A 21,390-nucleotide genomic window follows, 5' to 3' on the forward strand; every position below is an offset into this window, starting at 1 on the left:
TTAGAGTTGGTTAGAGTTGTGCATTTCAGCATACTCAGTTTTTTTCAACAAGAGATCAGTTTTGAGTACAGAAAAATGAATACATTTTCCACAACTCTTAACTCCTCAATGTATTATTTTTTAAGTTAGGATTTAAAAAAATGTCCCTGAAGGATCTGGTCACACAGCTTATCTGATTTAATAGTACTGAGAAGGTGTAACTCTTCTCGCCACTTTTGGGAATACAGAGTACATTTTTGTAATGAAACATTTGCCTTACGTAAAAGCTGAATGGAACAAAAGGGCTAACTGTCTGTTACAGGGATGCTGCTCTTCTTGGATTTGTGAGGATTACTATATAATGTTAATATAAAATGCGTGACAGTATTTGCATTATTTGCATAGAACATGAGAGTGTTGAGATAACTATTCAATGCATGATGTTTTAGTAAAGTGTTTTGTTACCATAGTTTTTTATGTTCACTTCTTGTTGGTTGAGAAGGTATTAAAATCTTGGGATGTAGTCAAGTTAGGAGGCTTGCTATTTTTCCAGTTAAAATTAATAGAATCATAGAATCATAAGATCATTGAGTCCAAGCATTAACCCAGTACTGCCAAGTCCACCGCTAGACCATGTCCCTAAGCACCACATCCTTTAAATACCTCCAGAGATGGTGACCCTTCCACTAAGCTGGGCAGCCTGTTCCAATGCTTGACAACCCTTTCAATGAATAATTTTTTCCTAATATCCAAACTAGACCTCCCCTTGCACAACTTGAGGCCATTTCCTCTCATCCTCTCGCTTGTTACTTGGAAGAAGAGACTGACACCCACCTCACTAAAACTTCCTTTCAGGCAGTTGTAGAGAACAGTAAGGTCCCCCCGAGCCTCCTTTTCTCCAGACTAAACAAGCCCAATTCCTTCAGTTACTCCTCAGAAGATGTGTGCTCTAGACCCCTCACCAGCTTTGTTGTACTTCATTGGACATGCTCCACCACCTCCACATCTTAGAGTGAGGCTCCCAGAACTGAACACAGTATTCAAGGTGCGGTCTCACCAGTGCTGAGTACAGGAGGCAATCATTTCCTTGCCCCTTCTGGCCAAACTGTTTCTGATACAAGCCAGGATGCTATGGGCATTCTTGGCCACCTGGGCATGCTGCTGGCTCATATTCAGCCAGCTGTCAACCAACTCACTCAGGTCCTTTTCCCTCAGGCAGCTTTCAAGCCACTCTTCCCCAAGCCTGTAGTGTTACATGGGGCTGTTGTGACCTAAGAGCAGGACCCAGAAATAAACCTTGTTGAATCTGAATCTGTTAGATTTTCTTCCCTTTTCTAAAATGCCTTAGTTTGTACATCCAAAAATGACTAGTTGGTTTCTCTTCCTAAGGCAAACACATAATTCCCATAAATCAAGAATGAGATTGTTTTCCCAAGTATTAAGCATGCGACCCTGCCACATTTGCCACTCTTGCCATTAACAATCTACATGTGGTAGACCTTTAAGTCAAAGGCATCTTAAAACAAAACCTTATAAACAAGCTGTGTTTTGAATTCAGAACATTTTTTTTTCCAAATGACAAGAGTGTCAAGTGAAAGATTGTTAAAACCATAGCAAGGGACTTGATAGATGACAACTTTAACCACAGCTGATACCTTTCAGAAGATCAAGCGGCAATCTGAAATGGTTTTGTCTGTGTCACCACAGGCAGCACCATTTGACTGTGGTTAAATGACCTTGGGATCTGGAAGCACAGAGCTGTTCCCCTGCCACTTAAAAGGGAAATGTCAAATAACTCAAGGCCATCGGATTGTTTGCCAAATGCAAGCAGTTATGTATTAAAAACTGTAACTAGGAAAGGTCCTCCTTACTACATTTATCTTTGTTTTACTCTTTTCCCTCCCTTATCTTTCTGATGTATTGTTTGATTGCAGCTGGAGTTAAATTCATTAGCTTATTCCTGAAAAAACAGACTTAAATTTGCACATGTTCTGGCTGAGCAGATAGAGATTTTTTTCAAAGCCTTGTAACACAGTGGTTTAAGGCTACCCTTCCAAAAAGTTTGCTCAAGTATGTTTTCACTGAAAAATGTAATCAGATAATTTCAGTTGAGAAATAACCTTGTCCTTGCCTTACATTTCACAAATTCAAAAATGCATAACTGGGGGGGGGGGGAGGGATATAAAAATCATGGAATCATAGAATGGTTTGGGTTGGAAGAGACCTTACGATCATGTAGTTCCAAACCCCCCCCCCCCCCCCCCCGACATGGGCAGGGACACCTCACACTAGAAGACTCAAAGCCCTGTCCAGCCTGGCCTTGAGCATTGCCAGGGATGCAGCATTCACAGCTTCTCTGGGTAATCTGTTCCAGCACCTCATCACTCTCACAGTGAAGAATTTCTTCCTTATAACTAACCTAATCTCCCCTCTTTAAGTTTGAAATCTAAGCTCCTTCTCAGAATCTCTCCAACTGAACCATGTATACAACATCCCTTGCATCCAGCTACTGACCTAACCTGACCTCATTTTATTTATGAATTTGGGTGCAGGGATAGAGGCCTGTGTAATCCTGTGTTTCCTGGTCTTCTATTTCCAAAAGCACTTAGAAATCACAGCTGCCCTTACACCTACAAACTGTCAGTATACAGCTGTGGGTGCAGAATGTCATAAATTAGTTATGTGGTGTGATTTACACCTCCATCTTGTAGATCTTCCAAGCAACTCTACTCCCTTCATGTTTAATTTAATTGTTATTGCTGGAACAGCAGTTGTAAGTAAATGTTTGACTCCAGTACATAAAGGGACCTGCAGCTTTTACATGTGCTTCTGCTAGTAAAGGTTCAGTGAGGTAATTAAAAAGACAAGTGAGTTGAGCTGTAAGGCAGGAGTGGGAGTGAGCCAAGGTGCATGTGAGTAATGCAGCTTGCTCCTGACAGGGGTGAGGAGGCAGCAGGGTAGTAGCACTTGTTGCTGGTGGGGAGATATCAGCACTGAGGGCGAGGGTATGCAATGCACCTCAGTACTTTCCCACTGCTGCAGGCCATTTTAATGATCCCATCCCCTTATGCTGAGGCCAAACCCTGCATGCCTTGCAGGTGTAACTCAAGTGGCAGGAGGCTTGCTGCTATGACCAAGTGCTAATGTCTTCTCCAGTTTTGATGAGGAAAGTGCTGCATAGGGTAGGGGAGAAGAGCAGACTGGAAACTTTACCCTATAAACATATTGGTCTTTACTATATCTTGAGGTCTTTCAGTACTCACAAGCTGCCTAAGCTTTTAGGGAATCTCATTTTCAATACAAGTGTTGCAAAGGAGATAAATAGCCAAATATAAAGTTCACTGTTCCTCTATAAGAGGAAACCAAAATACAGCACTGATCAAGAGCACTTCCATTACTCTGCCACATAAACAGAAATTGAATATCTGAAACCATCTCTGCCAGGGACTTGTGTTCTCTTACTGTAAAAGTGCAGCTTTCAGTCCCAGACTCCGTATCACAGATACAGTGCATAGGAGACATTTATTTCTAAGAAAAAACCCTGCCATTTATATTTAGTGATCTTAACTGAATGCCCAAAGGGAGCAGCAAGATGTCAGTCATAGGATGTATTTCATGAAAATGCAAAAAAGGTACAGGTCTTCCAACATAATTCCTCCTTTTACAGTGATAATGTGCTCCCTCATTGTTGCAGTGTCACTTTGGATCATGCCTGCAGGTCACCTAGGGAATATTCATTAATATTCTATTTTTAGAGGTGTGAGTATTAATGTTTCTCTTAACTGGCAACCTTGCAAAATCATCAGGAAAGAAAGAAAAGGGGTATAATTTCATAGTCTCATGGTAGTTTTCCTGGCTTTATCAGGGAAGTCCTGTGGGTAGTTGGAGCCCTGGGTATAATGCTTGTGTATGCTTGCCACTGACAAGGGTTGTGCGCTGTTCATCTGACATGTGACTTCCCATGCACTGGCTGATAGGTGTTGAGCACATGAGTTTTGAAGGAGCTATGATAGATTTGTACTTTGCCTGAACTCCTTGAAGAATCTGGCTCTGCATATAAAGCTCAGGAGGGGGTCTAAAATCATGACTTTAAGCAGTAATGAAAACTGTAATAGCGATTAAAATGAGTGTAGAGAGCGATGTTTATATTTTCTTGGCACACTATCATATATTGAAAAGTTCCTTAGGATAAACTGAATGATAACCAGAGCAATTAAGCTTTTTGGACTAGAGACAAAATCATTTCTAAAGCTAAAGTAATTGTTGCCAGGGGAACTGATGTATTAGAGAGCACTAAAAATTTCCTTCTCAGATTAACACTCCTCCTAACAGCATCAAAGCTTCATCTTCTTTCATTCAGTGATAAGCTTCTTACTTAGCCTGGACTCCATGATGAACGTTTTCATCTCTGTTCCCTGAGTTATGGCATTTTCATTTTACGAGCTATAGCTCATCACCAGTTTCAGTGCTGGAGAGGAGGAACACACCTGGCAAACAGAAAACGTGGAATGCAGTTCAGAAGGAGTGCTGGCAGGAAAATACTTGAGAACTACATTCCAGTTGTGCAGATTTATTAAGGCCAAATAAAAACTGCAGGGATATTCATGTAAATAAAGTATTTAATCCTGTGGCCTCCTGTGTATGAAAGTTTGAAAGAATATTATATCCAAAGCTTTCCTTATAGAAGTCCCACAGCAATTTTTCACAGTATTATTATGGCTTTATAACAATTAGCAGGAAAAAACCTAAATAAAATATCAGATTTATTATACTGGTTTTATGAGGTTTTTTTAGGATTTACCCAGACCTAGATCCATGGTAGCATCACTCTATGAATCTGTAGGTCAAGGCAAAGACCTGATTTCCTAAGAAAGAGGTAAACCAGGATTTCTCAGATCAAGGGGAAGCACCTTCTCTTGGTGGGATTGGTCTCAGCTAACTTTTACAGCCTAAACTAGCATACCTGGTCTGACCCAGTCTTTCAGACTACTGAGTAGCCCAAATGAGGTAGACGTCACCAAAGGGTGATATATCTTGCTTGCCTTACACTCCTGTATCAGAATAAACGAAGCATCATTTGGTAGGACTTTTATAACTTTAATGATTACAGAAAAAATATCCTTGATGAATAGCTTAAGATAGATTCCTGAGCTTTAACTGGCTAGCAGTAGATGAAGAGGGCATCCTGTGCATAATTACTGGCATTCATAAGGATTGTAGCTCCTCTGGAAGGGCCCCCACAGTCCGACTTTTTATCACATCAACTATTCAATGGGGATGTCACAAGAAACAGTCAGTGTCTTTCAGATAGTCAATATATCTCTCCAGTAATTCTTGTTTGTACAACAATATTTTGTAAACTAAGGTTTCATTGAAAATGGAGACAAATGTTACAACTTTGTGCAATAGAGGGATGGGACGTTTGAAGTGTCTTAATTTTTCACATAAATATATATGCAGTAGACAGCAAGGATCCAGCTTGTACTGAGCTGCTGAGGCACTTGATGTTGAAAGCACAAAAGGGTTTCCAGAGCTCTCATACACCATAAGGCAGAAACAATGTGGGGAAAAAGTGTACCTTAACATTCGTATAGGTACTGCATAGAGGAAGTGGCATGGCCCCATTATTTCTGGAGCTTTTCCTCTAAGGTTCTAAGAAAGGATAAATGGCTATCAAAGCTTAAAACTGCGCTGAGTCTTCAATATATTAATAGATTAATTAAAAGACTTTTAAAAATTAAAACTTGTGAGAGGAGGAGCCTGTGTGTCTCAGACTTTTATAGCTAATGCTAATAACATCTGTTTTGAATGATAAGCATGCATTTCAGAGCACCAAATAACTTGGCAATGAGGAAAAGATTAAGAGAATAGAAAGAAGGAACAAAAAAGAGGCAGATTTGGAAAAGTTATAGCTTAACATCTCTTTGGTGTCATTGATTACGACAAAGAAACATCCTGTAGTCATCAAGATAGAGATAGATAATTCAATCACTAGGTCAGCTTGCCTCCTGCCTTAGACTTTTCTAGATATTTCAATTCTTCTCTTTTTTTGCTAGAGAAAAGTACATTTATTTTTTAATTGGGAGACATTTTTCAAAATCTTTGTAGTGTTCAATCCCCTTTTCAAGCCAGTCTTCATGAAGAAATGAAAAATTTTATTCCTGTTTCTAGCACTGACCTTAAATTGGCTTCAACGTACGTGCCTCTTCCCTGTTATTTTAACACTCATATTATCTTACCATATTGCCTTGACCCAGCTAAACAAGCTAACGTACAGAATGGAAGTGTATGGACTGGTGATTTCCCCCTGCTGTGTCCTTGCCAATTAGGAGTAATTTACAAATGAAAGTGTCTAAATGCTCTTCATTTTCCATCATGACAATTTGTCCAATTCTCCTGTGAGGGAAAAATATAGTCTTACAGCCACAATGACAATGACAGAAGGCTTCACTAAGCAACTCTCAGTCCATTTCATTTGGAGCTTCTTGCGTGGGTTTGCACAGCAAGCTGTATAGACATATGTTTCAGAGTAACACACTCTAGGACAAAAAATTATGAGGGCTGCTCCACCAGTTTACACAATCTGCACACCATACATAGGACATTATATAGTGTGCAAAACAAGTTTGGACAGGTTAAGAAAAAAAAAAAGGGGGGGGGGGGGAAGAAAAATCCTCCTACTCACAGGCAGAAGAAAAAGGAAGAACTGGAAAGAAATGTCTAGGAAAACTGGAGTGGGAGGTAGGAATCTGCCTGCTATGCAGGCAGATGATTCACAAAACAATTTTCCATTTGCATTAGACTGGCAAACTTAGGACCTATCTTTTGAACAGTAATGAGCATGGGCAGCCTTGTACATGCACGTTGTTCTGAGCGTTTGGGGCTTCAAATACTTTACCATGCTGTGTAACATCTTATCCCACACACATCTTAAACGATGACAAAGGTTGTATTCATCACGATATCATGGTTCATTAAGAAAGTCAAAGTAAGGAAGGAACTAACAAGGGCAGTAATAAATAATTAATAAAATATTAAATGTGTCAATTGCCTAAGCAGCTCCAGGGAGAACAAAGCACATTTGAATCCAGTCACTGTGCACCAGATTCACCCAGGTGGATTTCAGATGATGAAACCAAGCCAGTGAGTGTGTGGGTGCAGGTGACAGATGCTTTCCTGACGAATCACACTGGGGTCAAATCCAGAGCAGGACTTTAACATGGTGGATGATCTAGGCCATGACGCATCCAGTTTCCACTTGGGCTTCAACCTGTCCTCTCTGTGCTGAGGGGATGGGAATGAAATGCCTGTGATGGGTGTGGCTGATCTATAGACCATGACAGACTTCAATGTGATAAAGTGACAGCTGATCACAAGCTGTGGTTAGCTTGTTTTATACAACAGTAGCACAGATGTAGCAACATGACGTCCATCATGTCCACCAAGAGGACCGGGCAAACAGAAATATCATGAAATCCAGCATGAGGCATCACAAAGTTCTGCACATCAGGTGCAAGAACCTCGAGGTACAAGCTGAAGTGGTACCACTGAAGTGACAGGGGCTAGAAATCTTGATAAGGAGACCTGTCTGAAATGAACACCAGGGTGAATACAAGCCAACAATGCCTTCTCATTGCAAATATGGCAAATCACGTACTAGGGAACATTCAGTGAAGCATTATTGGAAAATTCAGAGATACTATTATTCTCTACTATACACATCTGGAAATCTGTGTGTGTTTTTGTGCCCCTCAGTTCAAGCAGGACATAGAGAAGCCAGAGAGGGTCTGCTGGCAGGACATCAAATGGACAATGGTCTAAAGCACAGCACTGGTGAAGAGATGCTGAGGGATCAGGACTTTACTCTTGCAAAGAAAAGGTTAAAGGGTGATTTAATAGCACTTGAATCTATCTGAAGAGCAATTAAAAAAATGACAGAGCCAGTGTCTTCTCAGTACAGCCAAATGGTGGTTTTGAAAAAGTTTTAAAAGCAGCTATTATCCTTTCCAAAGCATTTTTGTGAAGAGTTATCTTTATTAATTCAAGCTGAAAATCCAGTCAATCCATTTTAACCTTCTGCACTTTTCCTAATTGGGAACTTGAGAGGGAATCTGCTTATTAGATGTTATTCCTTTTCTTCTTTATTTGGACAAAGCTGTACAGAGTATCTCAAGTGTACGACATCCTTGTCTCTAAATTGGAGCGACATCAATTTAATGGATGGATCACTCGGTGGATAAAGAACTGGCTGGGTGGCCGCACACAAAGAGTTGTGGTCAATGGCTCAATGTCCAGCTGGAGACCAGTAACGAGTGGCATCCCTCAGGGATCGGTGTTGAGACCGGTCTTGTTCAACATCTTCGTTGCTGACATGGACAGTGGGATTGAGTGAGCCCTCAGCAAGTTTGCCAATGACACCAAGCTGTGTGGTTCGATTGATACACTGGAGAGAAGGAATGCCATCCAGAGGGACCTTGACATGCTTGTGAGATGGGCTGATGCCAACCTTATGAAGTTTAACCATGCCAAGTGCAAGGTCCTACACCTGGGTCGGGGCAATCCCAGGCACAGCTACAGGTTGGGCAGAGAAGAGATTCAGAGCAGCCCTGCGGAGAAGGACTTGGGGGTGTTGGTTGATGAGAAAATTACCATGGGCCGGCAGCGTGCGCTTGCAGCCCAGAAAGCAACCGTATCCTGGCCTGCATCAAAAGGAGCGTGACCAGCAGGTCGAAGGAGGTGATCATGCCCCCTCTACTCTGCCCTTGTGAGACCTCATTTGGAGTATTGTGTGCAGTTCTGGTGTCCTCTACATAAAAAGGACATGGAACTGTTGGAACAAGTCCAGAGAAGGGCCAGGAGGATGATCAGGGGACTGGAGCACCTCCTGTATGAAGACAGGCTGAGAAAGTTGGGGCTGTTCAGCCTGGAGAAAAGGAGGCTGCGTGGAGACCTCATAGCAGCCTTCCAGTATCTGAAGGGGGCCTATAGGGATGCTGGAGAGGGACTCTTCATTAGGGACTGTAGGGATAGGACAAGGGGTAACAGGTTCAAACTTAAACAGGGGAAGTTTAGGTTGGATATAAGAAGGAAATTCTTTCCTGTTAGGGTGGTGAGGCACTGGAATGGGTTGCCCAGGGAGGCTGTGAATGCTCCATCCGTGGCAGTGTTCAAGACCAGGTTGGACGAGGCCTTGGGTGATATGATTTAGCTTGAGGTGTCCTTGCCCACGGCAGGGGGGTTGGAACTAGATGATCTTAAGGTCCTTTCCAACCCTAACTATTCTATGATTCTATGATTCTATACTGCTATGAAAGTAGGGGTGTTGGTGGAACAAAAGTATCAGATTTTACACTTAAAAAAAAAAAGTATTTATAAAATGAAGGAAGCAAAAAGAAATAATTATAACTGGCCAAAAAGACTTCTGCAAGTTTCATAGTTTTTTCTTTTTAACAAGTAGGGGTGATATTTTTTTCTACTAATGCAAAGATTTTGAAATTTAATTTTGGAAGTTGATTGAAATTTCCTGATGTTTTATTTTCCTTTGCTGAACTGAACCTTTTAAGTCACTGTGGCATTAATTTCTACTTGCTAGAACTGTCAGTATGCTTAGTATGAAATATAGTTCAGGAAAGTTGTATGTCCTTTCTTTACAATTTAAGCTTCCCAGCAGATGGACTAATCATAAAAATCTCCCAATGTGTCACATCAGTTCAATGCACTGACCAACAATAGCATAATGTGAAGGATGCAGTTCAGCTCTCAGAGGAAGGTGAAGGCTGCAGCCATTGAAGAAGCATCTCTCATAAGGCAGCATCTCAGATTTGGTGAACAAACATAGCTGTCAAAGTGGCAGGAAAAGGTGTGATTTAAATGAGCAAACAAACAAAAAGTATTACAGAATTAAATGAAGTATTTTAATGAAAATTTTCTTGATGTAACATAAAAAAATCCTCAAAATATAAACTGAAAGGAGGCAAGGAATATGAAAATACAAAACAAACAAACAAAAAAATCAGTTGGAGAGAGTGTTTTCCATTAAAAGAAAAGCAATTCATTTTTCTCACCGGCTGCAACTCTATAGAGTTGCATTTCACAACAGCAAGGGCACATTTTCTCAAAGCCTTGAGGGCACCAGGGGCCCTGGCTGCATCTTGGCATCTCCTTGGGGCTTCTCCATGTGCCCATGATGCAGGGCCCAATATGAGCTCCCTGAGGCTATCAGTTCCTGCCCCAGCAATGCCACAGCCTGCTTCACCCCTGCCCCACCCCTGTGCCTTGGCACCACTTCATGGCCTTGTCACCAGCACTGTTCTCGACCCATCTCCTTCAGCTCCTGACTGCACCCCTGGATGGTTCCTGACTCTGTCTCAGTCCCTAGCCCTGTTGGGGGCTGACAGTGGACCCTGCCACCCCTGGCTATGGGTGACAGCCCCACTGGGGAGGCCATGGCTGTCACAGGGCCCACCAGGGGGCATCTCTGCTCTCTGCCACGCTGCCGGCAGCGCTGTGACAGTGGGTTGAGCTTGGCACCAGGCACCAACAAGCTCACCCGTGCAGTTATCAACTGGGATAAAATAACCCCACGCCTCCCATTGTGCCCAGTGTCACATCCTGGCAAGGTGGCGTGGCCGTCTTCTGCCAAGACATGAAGCGGCAGCGCCCATCCAGCTTTTAGGGTTGGGACAACATGAAGTTTGCTCCTCTGTGCGTGTCACCGGCTGCGCCTGCCTTCCTCCTGCAGGACTGGTTAAATATTAACACCGTGCCAGGCGTATTTGGGCGGGAAGAAGGGAGAGGCAATCCTTCCCTCACGGCGCCATGGGGACAATGTCAGGGCAGGCGTGTGCCCTGTGGCCCCGTAGCTGAGAGGCAGCAGAGGCCGGTGCTCCCACCCTGTGGAGCCTTGGGCAGCTGCACGCCGCCTCAGGGAGGGCTTCCCTGGGGCCAGGAAGCGAGGGCTGGCCCCGGTCTGCTCGCTTGGAATAGCACCAGCCTCCTCCTGCGTCCCCAAGGAGGACGGTGAGAGCGGGCCGTCGTCAAAGGGAAAGCTGTGGGAGACACCCTCTCGGCGCTCAGGGAAGTGATCCAGGTAACCCTGATCCAGGTAAACCCTCTAGAGCTTTTATTTGCTTCCCAGCACAAGGAGCTGTCAGCTGAGAGATAATTTAAACCTCTCCTCTGCTTCTGCCTCAGCAGGAAGCCTGCCCTGAGCTGGTAACAGTAGAGTGAGCCAAGGTATTTTGTGACCCTCATCTCTTGCTGTGCTCCCCAGCTTTCAGGGCAGGTGTCCCCCACATCGCTTTGTGTCACGCAAAGCATTCGAGCCCCAGTCTGTGCCGGGCTGGATCCAGCTGCTGCTCCTTTAGGGTGATATTATCAGTATTATCCCCTTGCCTCTGACATGGATGCAGGAGGGAGTAGGCTAAAAGCCGTGCCTGGCAGTGCTGGTAATGCGTCACCACAGGCACCTGCGGAGAAGGTGAAAAGCAGCTCAGGCCAAGGTATTTATTTCATCACTGTCCAAAATATCCTATTTCATCTGTGGAATGGGTAGTATTTCTGGGCCCTTTAAAAGTCCATTTTGAAACAAAGTAAAACAAGGTGTTGTAAATCCTTTCCCTCTCATTTTACTTCACCACAAGCTGTTTACTGATTTTGGCATGAATTTGGGTATAAGATCCTAGCAAGTTCCCTTCTCCATAAAGGGACACGTGTGCCCTTCTCCATAAAACTTCGCTCACTTCAGCTTGTGTTGGTGCAGCCAGATTAGTAAGCGGAGGTATGAAGGCTGCTGCCCTGCTTGATGGAGCTCTCTCCAGGCCTGTAGACACTGCCTGGGAACACAGATTCCTGGAAAAATACATGGGCTTGCCTTTTGTATTTGTTTTCTGGTGCTTTAGCTGTCTCATTTCATATGACAGATAATACTAACTCTTAAAGAATTTACTGACTGATTTGTGTATGTGCTGAGAGCTATCACAGTGATAGAGCAACGAGAAATCTCTCTGAGCTGTGCATGGTGACCCTCCTGTCCTGGCTGCCTGCTGGGGACTCCTATGCACATGAAACATGGAAGAGAGAACAAATCAAAACCTTTCACAATGCACAGGGCAAACCCAAACCAGCCTACAAACTACCCCCCTCCCCACACTCAAGTGAAGAAATCAGCCCATGGGATCAGCTTAAAGTGTTAGTAAGTTGACAGGGCTGTCCCTTAAGCTCGCAAGGTAAACTGAAAGCTTGCAAAACGGGAAACCATAGAGGAAGTTGCCAGCTGAGCCAGTCAGGTGGCAACTGCTGCACTAAATACAGCAAGACCCCCTGCTTAAAGCACTGAGCAGTGAACAGAGCTCCTGTATAGCTTGATGCTGCCACTGAACATGTTTGGAAAACCATCAAAAATGGGTTTTGTTGGTTGCAGTGAGCAGCAGGCAGGGAAGGTCTGGCAGCGGGGAATTCCTTCCACATGGGCACCCTGTGAGAGGCCTGCCATACACTCGTGTGCCATCCCACCAGCACTGCCTTCACAGAAGCCCTGCTGGGAAATAATGCAGGGTTTTCACACAAAACTGTGCAATTAACTCCTTGCCTAAGGGCAGCAAAACCGCTGGGCCAGAGCTTTTGTGTTTTGTGCCTTACTGTGGTTTTGGTTTTAGCAAAAGGGCGTTTAAAAAAGTATGCTTGTTACAGGAAACTCAGGGTATCTCTATGGTGGCACTCATATTTATGCATTGTACAGCACTGCCACAAAGAAGACCTCTGAAATCAAACAACCACTTTCCTGACAAGAAATTTGGGCTGGCCACAAAATCACATCTTCTGGCCTGTGTCCCTTTCATAAAGACAATCTTCAACTTCCCAGCTGAGAAGTTTGTAAACCAAGCAGCGCGGTCAGACTCTCTCCCACATGTTTTGAGGGAGAGGAGAATAGTATCACACAAGTGAATTACAAACACTGAAAAAGCAGAAAATGCAGAAGCAAGGTGATGGTTCCCACCCAGGCTCTGTATCTTATCTCTGACCACAGTGAAGGTCTGGCAGTATTTTGGTTTGGGGTGTAAGAGGCACTCTCACATGTTCAGAGAAATAATTATGGAGATCTTTTTTGCACTACCAGCCTTTCTGAGTACTCAGTCTGGGGAGCTGGAAGGAGATTTGGTGTTTCTCATCTTTGCCCCAAGGCAGGAGGGATGGAGAGACCAGGATGGCAGGAGCTGTTTCTCTCAGCTGAGTGGCCCCTTGCAAGGTGAAAGCATGAAGGGACTGCCACAGCAATGATGGTACCAGGATCTCCCTGGAAATGTATGAATAGCAATCCTAGTTTTGGAGTAAAGCACACAGAAAAACCCCAAAGAAAACTTTCTGGGTGTATCGGTGCATTGGGGTATATTCTCTTTTCCTTCCCTGAAGGCTACCTAGCACAGGTGGCATCAGTTTCCCGTGGAGTGGGAATAGCCCTTTTGAACAGAGTTCTGTGCCCTCTGACCCCAGGGGAGCGGCTGGCACCCTACACAGTTGCCCTGCATGACAGTAAGTGACGGAGCACAGGATTCATGAGTCTGCCAGAATGCCACCGGCGGCACAGATGGTGCACCCACAATGCACACGAAATTGCGGGCAGCTTAGACAATTATTTTTGCCAGCTGCTCATGATTAACTTTAATGATGCAGATGGAGCTCCCATGACACAGTCAATCCTGAAGCAGTAGTGTTGTAATAGTGAGGAGGGACTAAGGGCATGAGAGATGCAAGATCTGTAGGAGGAGGTTTCTCTGCTGAAGGAAGCTCCTCTACTTCTTTTTAAACGGTTGTTTTGAGAAAAGACACTGCTTTTCTTCCAAACCCTCTCTCATTTAATCTTCTCTACTTGTTGGTAATACAGGTCACATAAAGTCACATTTTATCACAGGACACAAAAGCAGCAGCTCATTACCAAGCTGCTTCTCAAGTACTCGGTGACTGCTGGTGGCTTTCTGCCTTAAGCACCAGAAGAGAATGCTCCAATGGAAAGGCTCCAGAAATTCATCTTACTTCCTCTCATCTTAACTGCCTCACTACCAGGTAGGACACATTCATAACCCAAGAAATGAGCCACCATGGACAAAATGTATGAACTAAAGGGGTGTAAACAGGAGTTACTGATGATATCAGATTGAGTAGTTGGCCCCAGAGGGGGATTATTTAGACTGCTTGAAATGATTAATTTACGCTTCAAGCATGAATGATGTGATGTCTTAGAATGGGCTTCATTGTGCAGGAATGAGGAGCGTATGGGGTGGTGAGGAGATGGGGAAGCTGTCCTCTCTCACGTTTAGTGGGCTGGGATGTTCCACTTATTTCTCCTTCTCCTTGCATTCATCTTCCACCTGTCTGTTTAGGACTGCTTTTGAGGGGCATCTGTAGAGAAGTCAGTATCGGCACCTGATTTTGCTTCCAGAAATATGTGCAAGTTATAATTTTGCTGGTTTGCCTCCAGTTTACATTTTATATGATTGAATTTCAAAATGAATTTAGATAAAAGGTATCTTTGTGGTAGAGCTCTAAAGAAAATGTGAATATAAAGTGACGGGTAACGGAGACAAGGCTGATTTTTCTTTTTAATTATTGTCTAGCTGGGGTTTTAACAGGCTCTGAAAGGAGTGATCTGCAATGGGATGAGAGGGAAGGTAGTGTCATAGCTTAATAATTGATGAAAGGAAACACAGTGCAGGAATAAATGTTGACTCTTCTGAGCAGAGTGGTGTTCCCAGAGGAGTTGCACAGGGATGTGTGGTATTCAATAAGATCTTAAACAACCTAGTGAAGGGGAGTGAACTGTGAGGTAGCAGGCTTTGCAGGTGGTACAGAATTACTTAGGGGCAGCCAAATCCAAAAAGAGACTAGGAACATTTTCCAGAAAACGTCATGATGCCAAGTGAATAAGTAATAAGGAGCAGCAAACATTGAATGCAAAGCATCACTTAAGTGAAGATATCTAGTGGGGGGAAAAGGTAGATACCTTGGAAAGAGAGTATATTTCTAAAAAAGCAAGAAAATTTCACCATGTAGTTTTGTCAGTAAAGGAAATACAATAAAACCTGGTGTTATATAAATTCACAGAAATGTTATCTTTTTCAAAGGCTAACAAAACTGGATGTCTTGTTAGCCTTTAAAAGATATAAGTTTTTGACAGATGTTTTGTTAGCCATTCCATTTCAGAAAGGGCATATTAGGTCTGGGAAATGTATGGAATGGGACAGAGGTGATCAAAGGTATGAGGAGGCCTTCATTAGGATGTCATATTATTCTGCTTATGAAAAAGAAGAAATAGTTAAAATTGAATAAGATAATTAATTACATGTAAGTGAAATGTGAAATGGTTATTCACAATTTCTCATGACAAAAAGAAACAATGGCAACCAGTAAAATTACCAGAAAGAAGATTTAAGGCAAACCAAAAATGTAGTTTTCCTCACAGTGTATAAATAGTAAAGCTTGTAGTCACTGGATATGGGGTCTACCAAACTTTAAATAGGCTGGAAAAATACAGAAACAAATACCATGGGGGGTATGTAGGTGCAGATGCAATCATTGGCTCAGGAAGTCCCTAGATCTCTTATTCTTGGACACTGAGAAGTCATAACAAGGAAGCTGCAGTTTTTATTTGTTCTGTTTCTTGCACTGTCTTCCTAAGCATCCAGAGCAGAGTACTACAAGTTTTAGAGGACTTCTGTTAGCCTTCACTAATGCTTTTAGTCAGGTGCACATGCCATGGATGTTTTATTGCTCCACCTGAAAGACATATTGGGGTGGCAGGCATTGCCCACAGTACAGCCATGGGAGCACACCCCGAAGCAGCGAGGAAAAACATATTGCGAAGAGACAAGTGCTGCTCTTCAGAGAAGTATTGCTGGTCTTGGGATGCCAGGATTCAGAAGGCTGGGCAGTGTGGCTAGGCTGCCGAGATGACAGCATGGCATAACTGGTTTGAGCATCCTCTTGGGTGGCATTGCATCCCATTTGGCAGCAAAAGCATTGCTGACCACGAGCCTGACATGCAGTGCAGGGTCCCAGCCTGCTGCCAGCATATTGGTGGTGGTGCTGTGGTGCTCTCAGTCTGGGGACTCTCACCACTGGAGACAAGAGACAGTTAGAAGGAGAAGAGTAGTCCAGCAGCAGAGCCAAGAGGCAGCTGTCAGTAAGAGAAGGGATGGGAAGACACACTTGGAGAGGTTTGTGTGCAGCGGGTGGAAATACATGTTGCTGAGTACCAGCAGACCAGTATTACTTGGCAGAAACATCCTATAAGCATTTAAAAAGTTTTGTTAAGCTAGTAAACAAGCTAGTCCTTCTCTGCAAGCTTTGACAAGCTCTGAACTATTTTGATTTTCAAAAAGCTCAGCTGCAGGGATGTTGTTTTTTGAAATAAACTTGGGATGTGCTGAAGTTTAGACTTCAGGTGTGCTGAAGAAAAATCTTGCCAAATCCAAAACAATTTATTGCAGAGCTGTTGCTGCAGCAGTGGGCCAGCAATGAGGCAAGGAAGGAGGAAGTCAAGGTGGGTGAGCAAGAGACTAAAGAAAGAATGAAAAGAAAAAGGCATTTAAAACAGACTGGAAAGAAAAAACTGTAGAAATTCAAACAGAAATAGCAGAGTAGGAAGGGAGGAAGAAAGAGTCTAGATGCAAAAACTGAAGGATAAAAGGCAGCATTTATGGAAGAGCAGTATAGCTGTAGAGGGGAAAATTATTTTGAAATATCATAATGTGGCTGGGAAAAAAAAGGAGTCATTGTGGCAAAAGGATAAGCCCATCTTGTCCTTTACAGTGCTGCATCTAGATAGGTCACATAGAAAAGAGAAAAGACAGATTCAGCAGAGGAGAGGAAGGAAGGAAATGAAGGTAGCCACATCTCAGTGTCCATGTTGCTGAAACCTTCAGCATGAGGAAGTGGTCCTTTAGAGTTGTTTGAAGCATGGAATTAAAAACATTGGTGGTGAAGGGCAAGGGCAGTTTTTTGGCAAATGAAGTTCCCTCAGTGCAGGCATCATCCAGTGAACGAGATGCATTTTTTTTTTGTCAAAACCCACAGTGAATTTGTGTGACAGAGTTCATAAGGAGTTGGTGTATACTCTGCATGCTGTTGGGAAGGACTGGGCAACTGGGTTACCATAAAAACTTCCCAGTTTAAGCAAACTTTCACCAATGGTGACTGCTTCATAAACATTTAGTGATGTGCCTCAAAGAAGGTGTCCTAACTCAGCTTTCTTCTTCAAAAAGCAGGGGGAATGCAGTGTCACAAAGACAGCCTCACATTTCCCTATTTTATAGATGATACTTGCTTGGGTGGGATTTCTGGGGAAGGAGAGCAGATGCTAAACCAGCTAAGAGCTGAACATGTAATTCCTGAAAAGTACAATGACAGTCTAGCCTGAGGCCTTCATTTGTCTAAAAGCAACCATCTGCAAAATATTTTTTAAGCAATACGTTAGATGAAACTAGCTGTAAAATTTTCTCTTTAGTGCAAATAGCAAGGTCCATCAAAAGGACTTACAGCGCTGGCTCAAGGCGCTGGTAACTGTGTTTAGATCCCATTTCTGTCATGAATGTTCTCTTTGACCTTACACAAGTTACTGTATCAGTGTTTGTACATGGGTTAGACAATGGAGCGCACTGTTGGTTCAGGACTACATGTGCTATTGCAGGCTAAAAAAGCAAAAGCAAAAAGATAAAGAGGCAAAGTTAAAATCATGAGAAATGTTTTGGCAGCAGGTGGAGAAGGCTCATGAAGTTCTTTTTTGCTTGTGCTGGGGCTTTATGGCGATCTAAATAGAGGCAAGGTTGAGCTATGTCTGGCTTCTCAGTCCTTCTGCCACCTATACGATACCCCCATGGGGCTTATGGACCTGTTCCCTAGCTCACAGAAGTTGGTGAAAGACCATCTATTGCTCCAGCAGAGACGGTTGGTGGAAGAAGTTGTAAATCCTACTATACCTATGGACAGATAAAAAAACAGAGTTATAGAATCATAGAATAGTTTGGGTTGGAAGGGACCTTCAAAGGTCATCTAGTCCACCCCCCCTGCAATAAGCAGGGACATCTTCCAATTAAATCAGGTATTATATTAGATAAATGAAGGAATGACTCATACCTACCTGCCTATCTGCCTGCCTTCAGACTGTCTTGACTGTCTGAACAAAACAAAAGCAATATTAGCCATGTAATTTTAGAACTGATGATCACTGATTATTCATGTTTAGGGATAAATTTCAAGACCATAATGGAACCCACAGACGAACTCATAGCAAATAATTACTTAACAGCTAGCAGTGTACTGAAAGTCACATCATTTATTCAGAGCCATGGCAAACCATGGCTCCTTAAAAAGTAAAGTATTTGCACAGGGATGGAAATAAGTCACAAATGCACTGAGATCAGCCTGCATTAAGAGAAGCAGTGTGGATAAGTATTGTAGCTCCTGTTTCATGAGCAGCTAAATGCATTTTGGTATTAACTCTGAGAAAGTTTGTTTATGCTATGTGTATCATCATGGTAGCTGTTTATGTCCACTTCAATCAGTCAGGAAGACTTCAAACAAAGTGTTAAAATAAAAAAAAAAAATCAGCACATAAATATGTTGTAGACACCAGAGATGCACAGGAAGTAGTATTGTAAAGGCTGGCTACAATATGAGCCAGGAAAAGATAGTTAATTCAATGACACATTTGGGCTTAGGACAGTATCTCAACCCTGGTAATGTAAGTTATGATAGAAATCATGACAACTGGATGTTGAGTATCAGAAAGAGGGCCATATCATGTGACAAATGGTCTCACTGGAATGCACTTCATCAGTGCACGCTCATTAGAAAGCCCGTAGTCCTGTAAATGATGCCATCCACAGATGTGTGGCCAATCCCTAACATTAAGAAGGAGACAAATAGAAAAGAGAGGAAATGGCTTTCAGTCATTTTATAAGCTGTTTGTAAAGCAACGTATTTAGGTATGTGCATAGATTTGATTGATGTTTCATGTGTTAAAGCATTTCAGTTCACCTCTACAAGTCTGAAGGGAGCTTTGAATAAATGCCACTGGAAAAAAATGAGACATTTAAGTTGAACAGAAATATGTTTTGTTGTATCTTATCTAGCTTTAATAACTATCAGGGGAAGTGAAGTTTGCTTTTCATTTAATATTTATTGCTCACACAGAGATATACTTTGGAGAATAAGGTGCATGGCAGAGGTAGCATAACCCAGGAAGGTGGAAAATTTTTTGTAAAGGTTTTTGTAAACACAACAGAACTCAGAGTCAATCACACGAAGAACCAGGGAAAGCTAGGTTTGTATAATCCTGCAAAACAAAGAATAAAAAGGCTTTTGTCTGTAAATACATGCAGCAGGTGGGAGGAAAGAGGGGAGCTATTTATATTAAAGAACAATTCTTGGCACAAACCTGGTCAGATATACAGTGCCTAGGATTAAATGTGATCTGGGAATTAGAAAATTATGTTGACATTGCAGCAATGAGATTACAGACCCTATGTCCTGAGTGCATTGACCGAGGCTCTCGTTGCAATGTTGTAACTGAGTTCCATTTATACAACTATTAAGCATCTCTTTTGTGTGAAAAATTACAACATATTCTCCTTTACTCATGTCAGCTACTGACCGAATGAAAAATGAAATTTTCAATAATTCATAATGAATCCATCAATGAATAAAGCACCTAAGATGTACAAACCCCGAGTTGAATGAAACCTTTAAAATTCACTTATTGTCCTGAATATTCTTAGCAAAGGAGTAATGGTCATTACAGACTTTCTTTCTCCTGGAAAATAGTTGAACACTTATTCTTAGGCCAAATTTGCAATCATGGGGTTTTAATTAAACTGCTATGGACAGTAGTATCTAATTGCTGCAATTATGCAGCTACAGGCTGAATCTTTAGATGTGGCACTGGCAGTCCTGGTGCTTCCTCAGCATGTGTTTTACAGTAAATGATGAAAATCTCACTGGTGAGGTAAATCTCACTGGCAGGACTGCTTGATTTGCAGGGAGCTTGTGAAAACTCTGTTTCTGGAGATACACAGAATTTGACAGGACAAGGTCCTGTGTCAGTGTCCTAACTGTGAGGTCTCTGCTTGAAGCAGAGGATTGGGCTAGAGATTTCCTGAGGTCCCTTGCCACCAAAACCTTTCAATGTCCCCAACAAAGAGAAGCTCTGTCACGGAGACGTTCAGGTAAGCACTAGGACAAAAGGGAGCAGACCTGAGCTTAGAGGCAGGTGAAGAGACAATAGTATCTGGGAGATGAGTTAAAACTGCCCCGTGGGATGCATGAGGAGCACAGGCAGTCCCCTGAGATAAACCTCAGTGACAGAAAGGTCTGCAATGGCAGCACTCTCCTTCCTCCTTCGCTCCACCTGCAGCCAACAGGGCTGGTGGTGGCAGTGACTTAGTAAAGGGACTGGGTATGAGAGCATACCATTTTGGGCTCCCGATACAGGAAAGACCCTGGTGAGCTGCGCTTTCAAGTCCTGTTCCCTAAGACACCAATCAAATAATCTGGAACATTCTTAGAGTGCTCAGGTTTGTCCATCATGAAGACTAGGGTATACAATGTTCTCTCTCTGACCTCTGAAGTTTGCCTGCCTTCAAAATGGCGCAATTTACCCTGGCTAATTGAGGGACTGACGTCACAGCTGCTGCTTTGAAAAAGAGGGTCTCAGCCTTGCTCTTCCTTTACTTTTGGCTTGGTAGAAGTGGGTGCTTCTGCCTTCCCAGTCACGGGAGATCTGCCATCTGCCTGCCAACAGCGGCACCACCATTCCTCTGAGAATAATGGGAGGCCCTGTATCTGTTGAGGAGGAAATGAAAACAAAATGCCTCCATTAGAAGGGAGCTTTAAGTTCTGAGAAATGGTAGCAAAAATTCGTACTACCTTTTAAGGAAGAAAACCCATGAATTGCAGCAGTTCTAGTTAACAGCCTGAAAATGTGGGTAAGTATATATGTGGTGCATGCATGAGAAATAAGGAAGAGGCCAATGAATAGGGGAAAGAGCATAGAAGGATATATGCTGGGGCTGCAAAAAATCAGCGGCAATCTGAGGTACAGATAAGGGACTAGTTACTCCATTTATTTTTACTGAATATTAGACTTTATTGAAATCTAGAGAAGTCATGTATTTTCGTATTTAAAAGTGGAACTTTTTTTTTCAGCAAAATGATGTCAGGTTTTTAGTGAATCACTAAAGAGAGGTGATATTGGAGTTGGAAGAGGAGAGACAAAAAAACAAATGCATCTTTAAAGAAAACCATTTAATCTAAGCTGGAGCTGAAAGATCCATCTCAACTGGTTAAGATCTTTTAAACTATATAAACATGAAGTTAGGTTTGTAATGACTGGCTTGGGGGTCCATTATGACAACGTAG

The 21,390-nt window shown here is 42.8% G+C and overlaps 1 protein-coding gene across 4 annotated transcripts in view; it reads left to right on the forward strand.

Annotated features, from left to right (window-relative positions):
* IGSF5 (immunoglobulin superfamily member 5) overlaps positions 1-21,390 on the forward strand; it is a 46,401-nt gene that overhangs the window by 3,226 nt on the left and 21,785 nt on the right. The window contains exons 1-2 of one of the 4 annotated variants that reach the window (XM_057426372.1): positions 10,943-11,068; positions 13,862-14,040. In XM_057426372.1, coding sequence (XP_057282355.1) covers positions 13,983-14,040 — 58 coding nt within the window. In that variant the 5' untranslated portion in view covers positions 10,943-11,068; positions 13,862-13,982. Of the gene's footprint in view, positions 1-10,942; positions 11,084-13,861; positions 14,041-21,390 lie in introns of those variants that run through there. The other 3 variants (XM_057426369.1, XM_057426370.1, XM_057426371.1) reach the window with 3 other exon arrangements.

The sequence above is a fragment of the Pezoporus wallicus genome, unplaced genomic scaffold, assembly GCF_028554395.1.
Source record: "Pezoporus wallicus isolate ANWC-B61680 ecotype Strahan unplaced genomic scaffold, APGP_CSIRO_Pwel_v1 contig_8747, whole genome shotgun sequence".
Lineage (NCBI taxonomy): Eukaryota > Metazoa > Chordata > Aves > Psittaciformes > Psittacidae > Pezoporus > Pezoporus wallicus.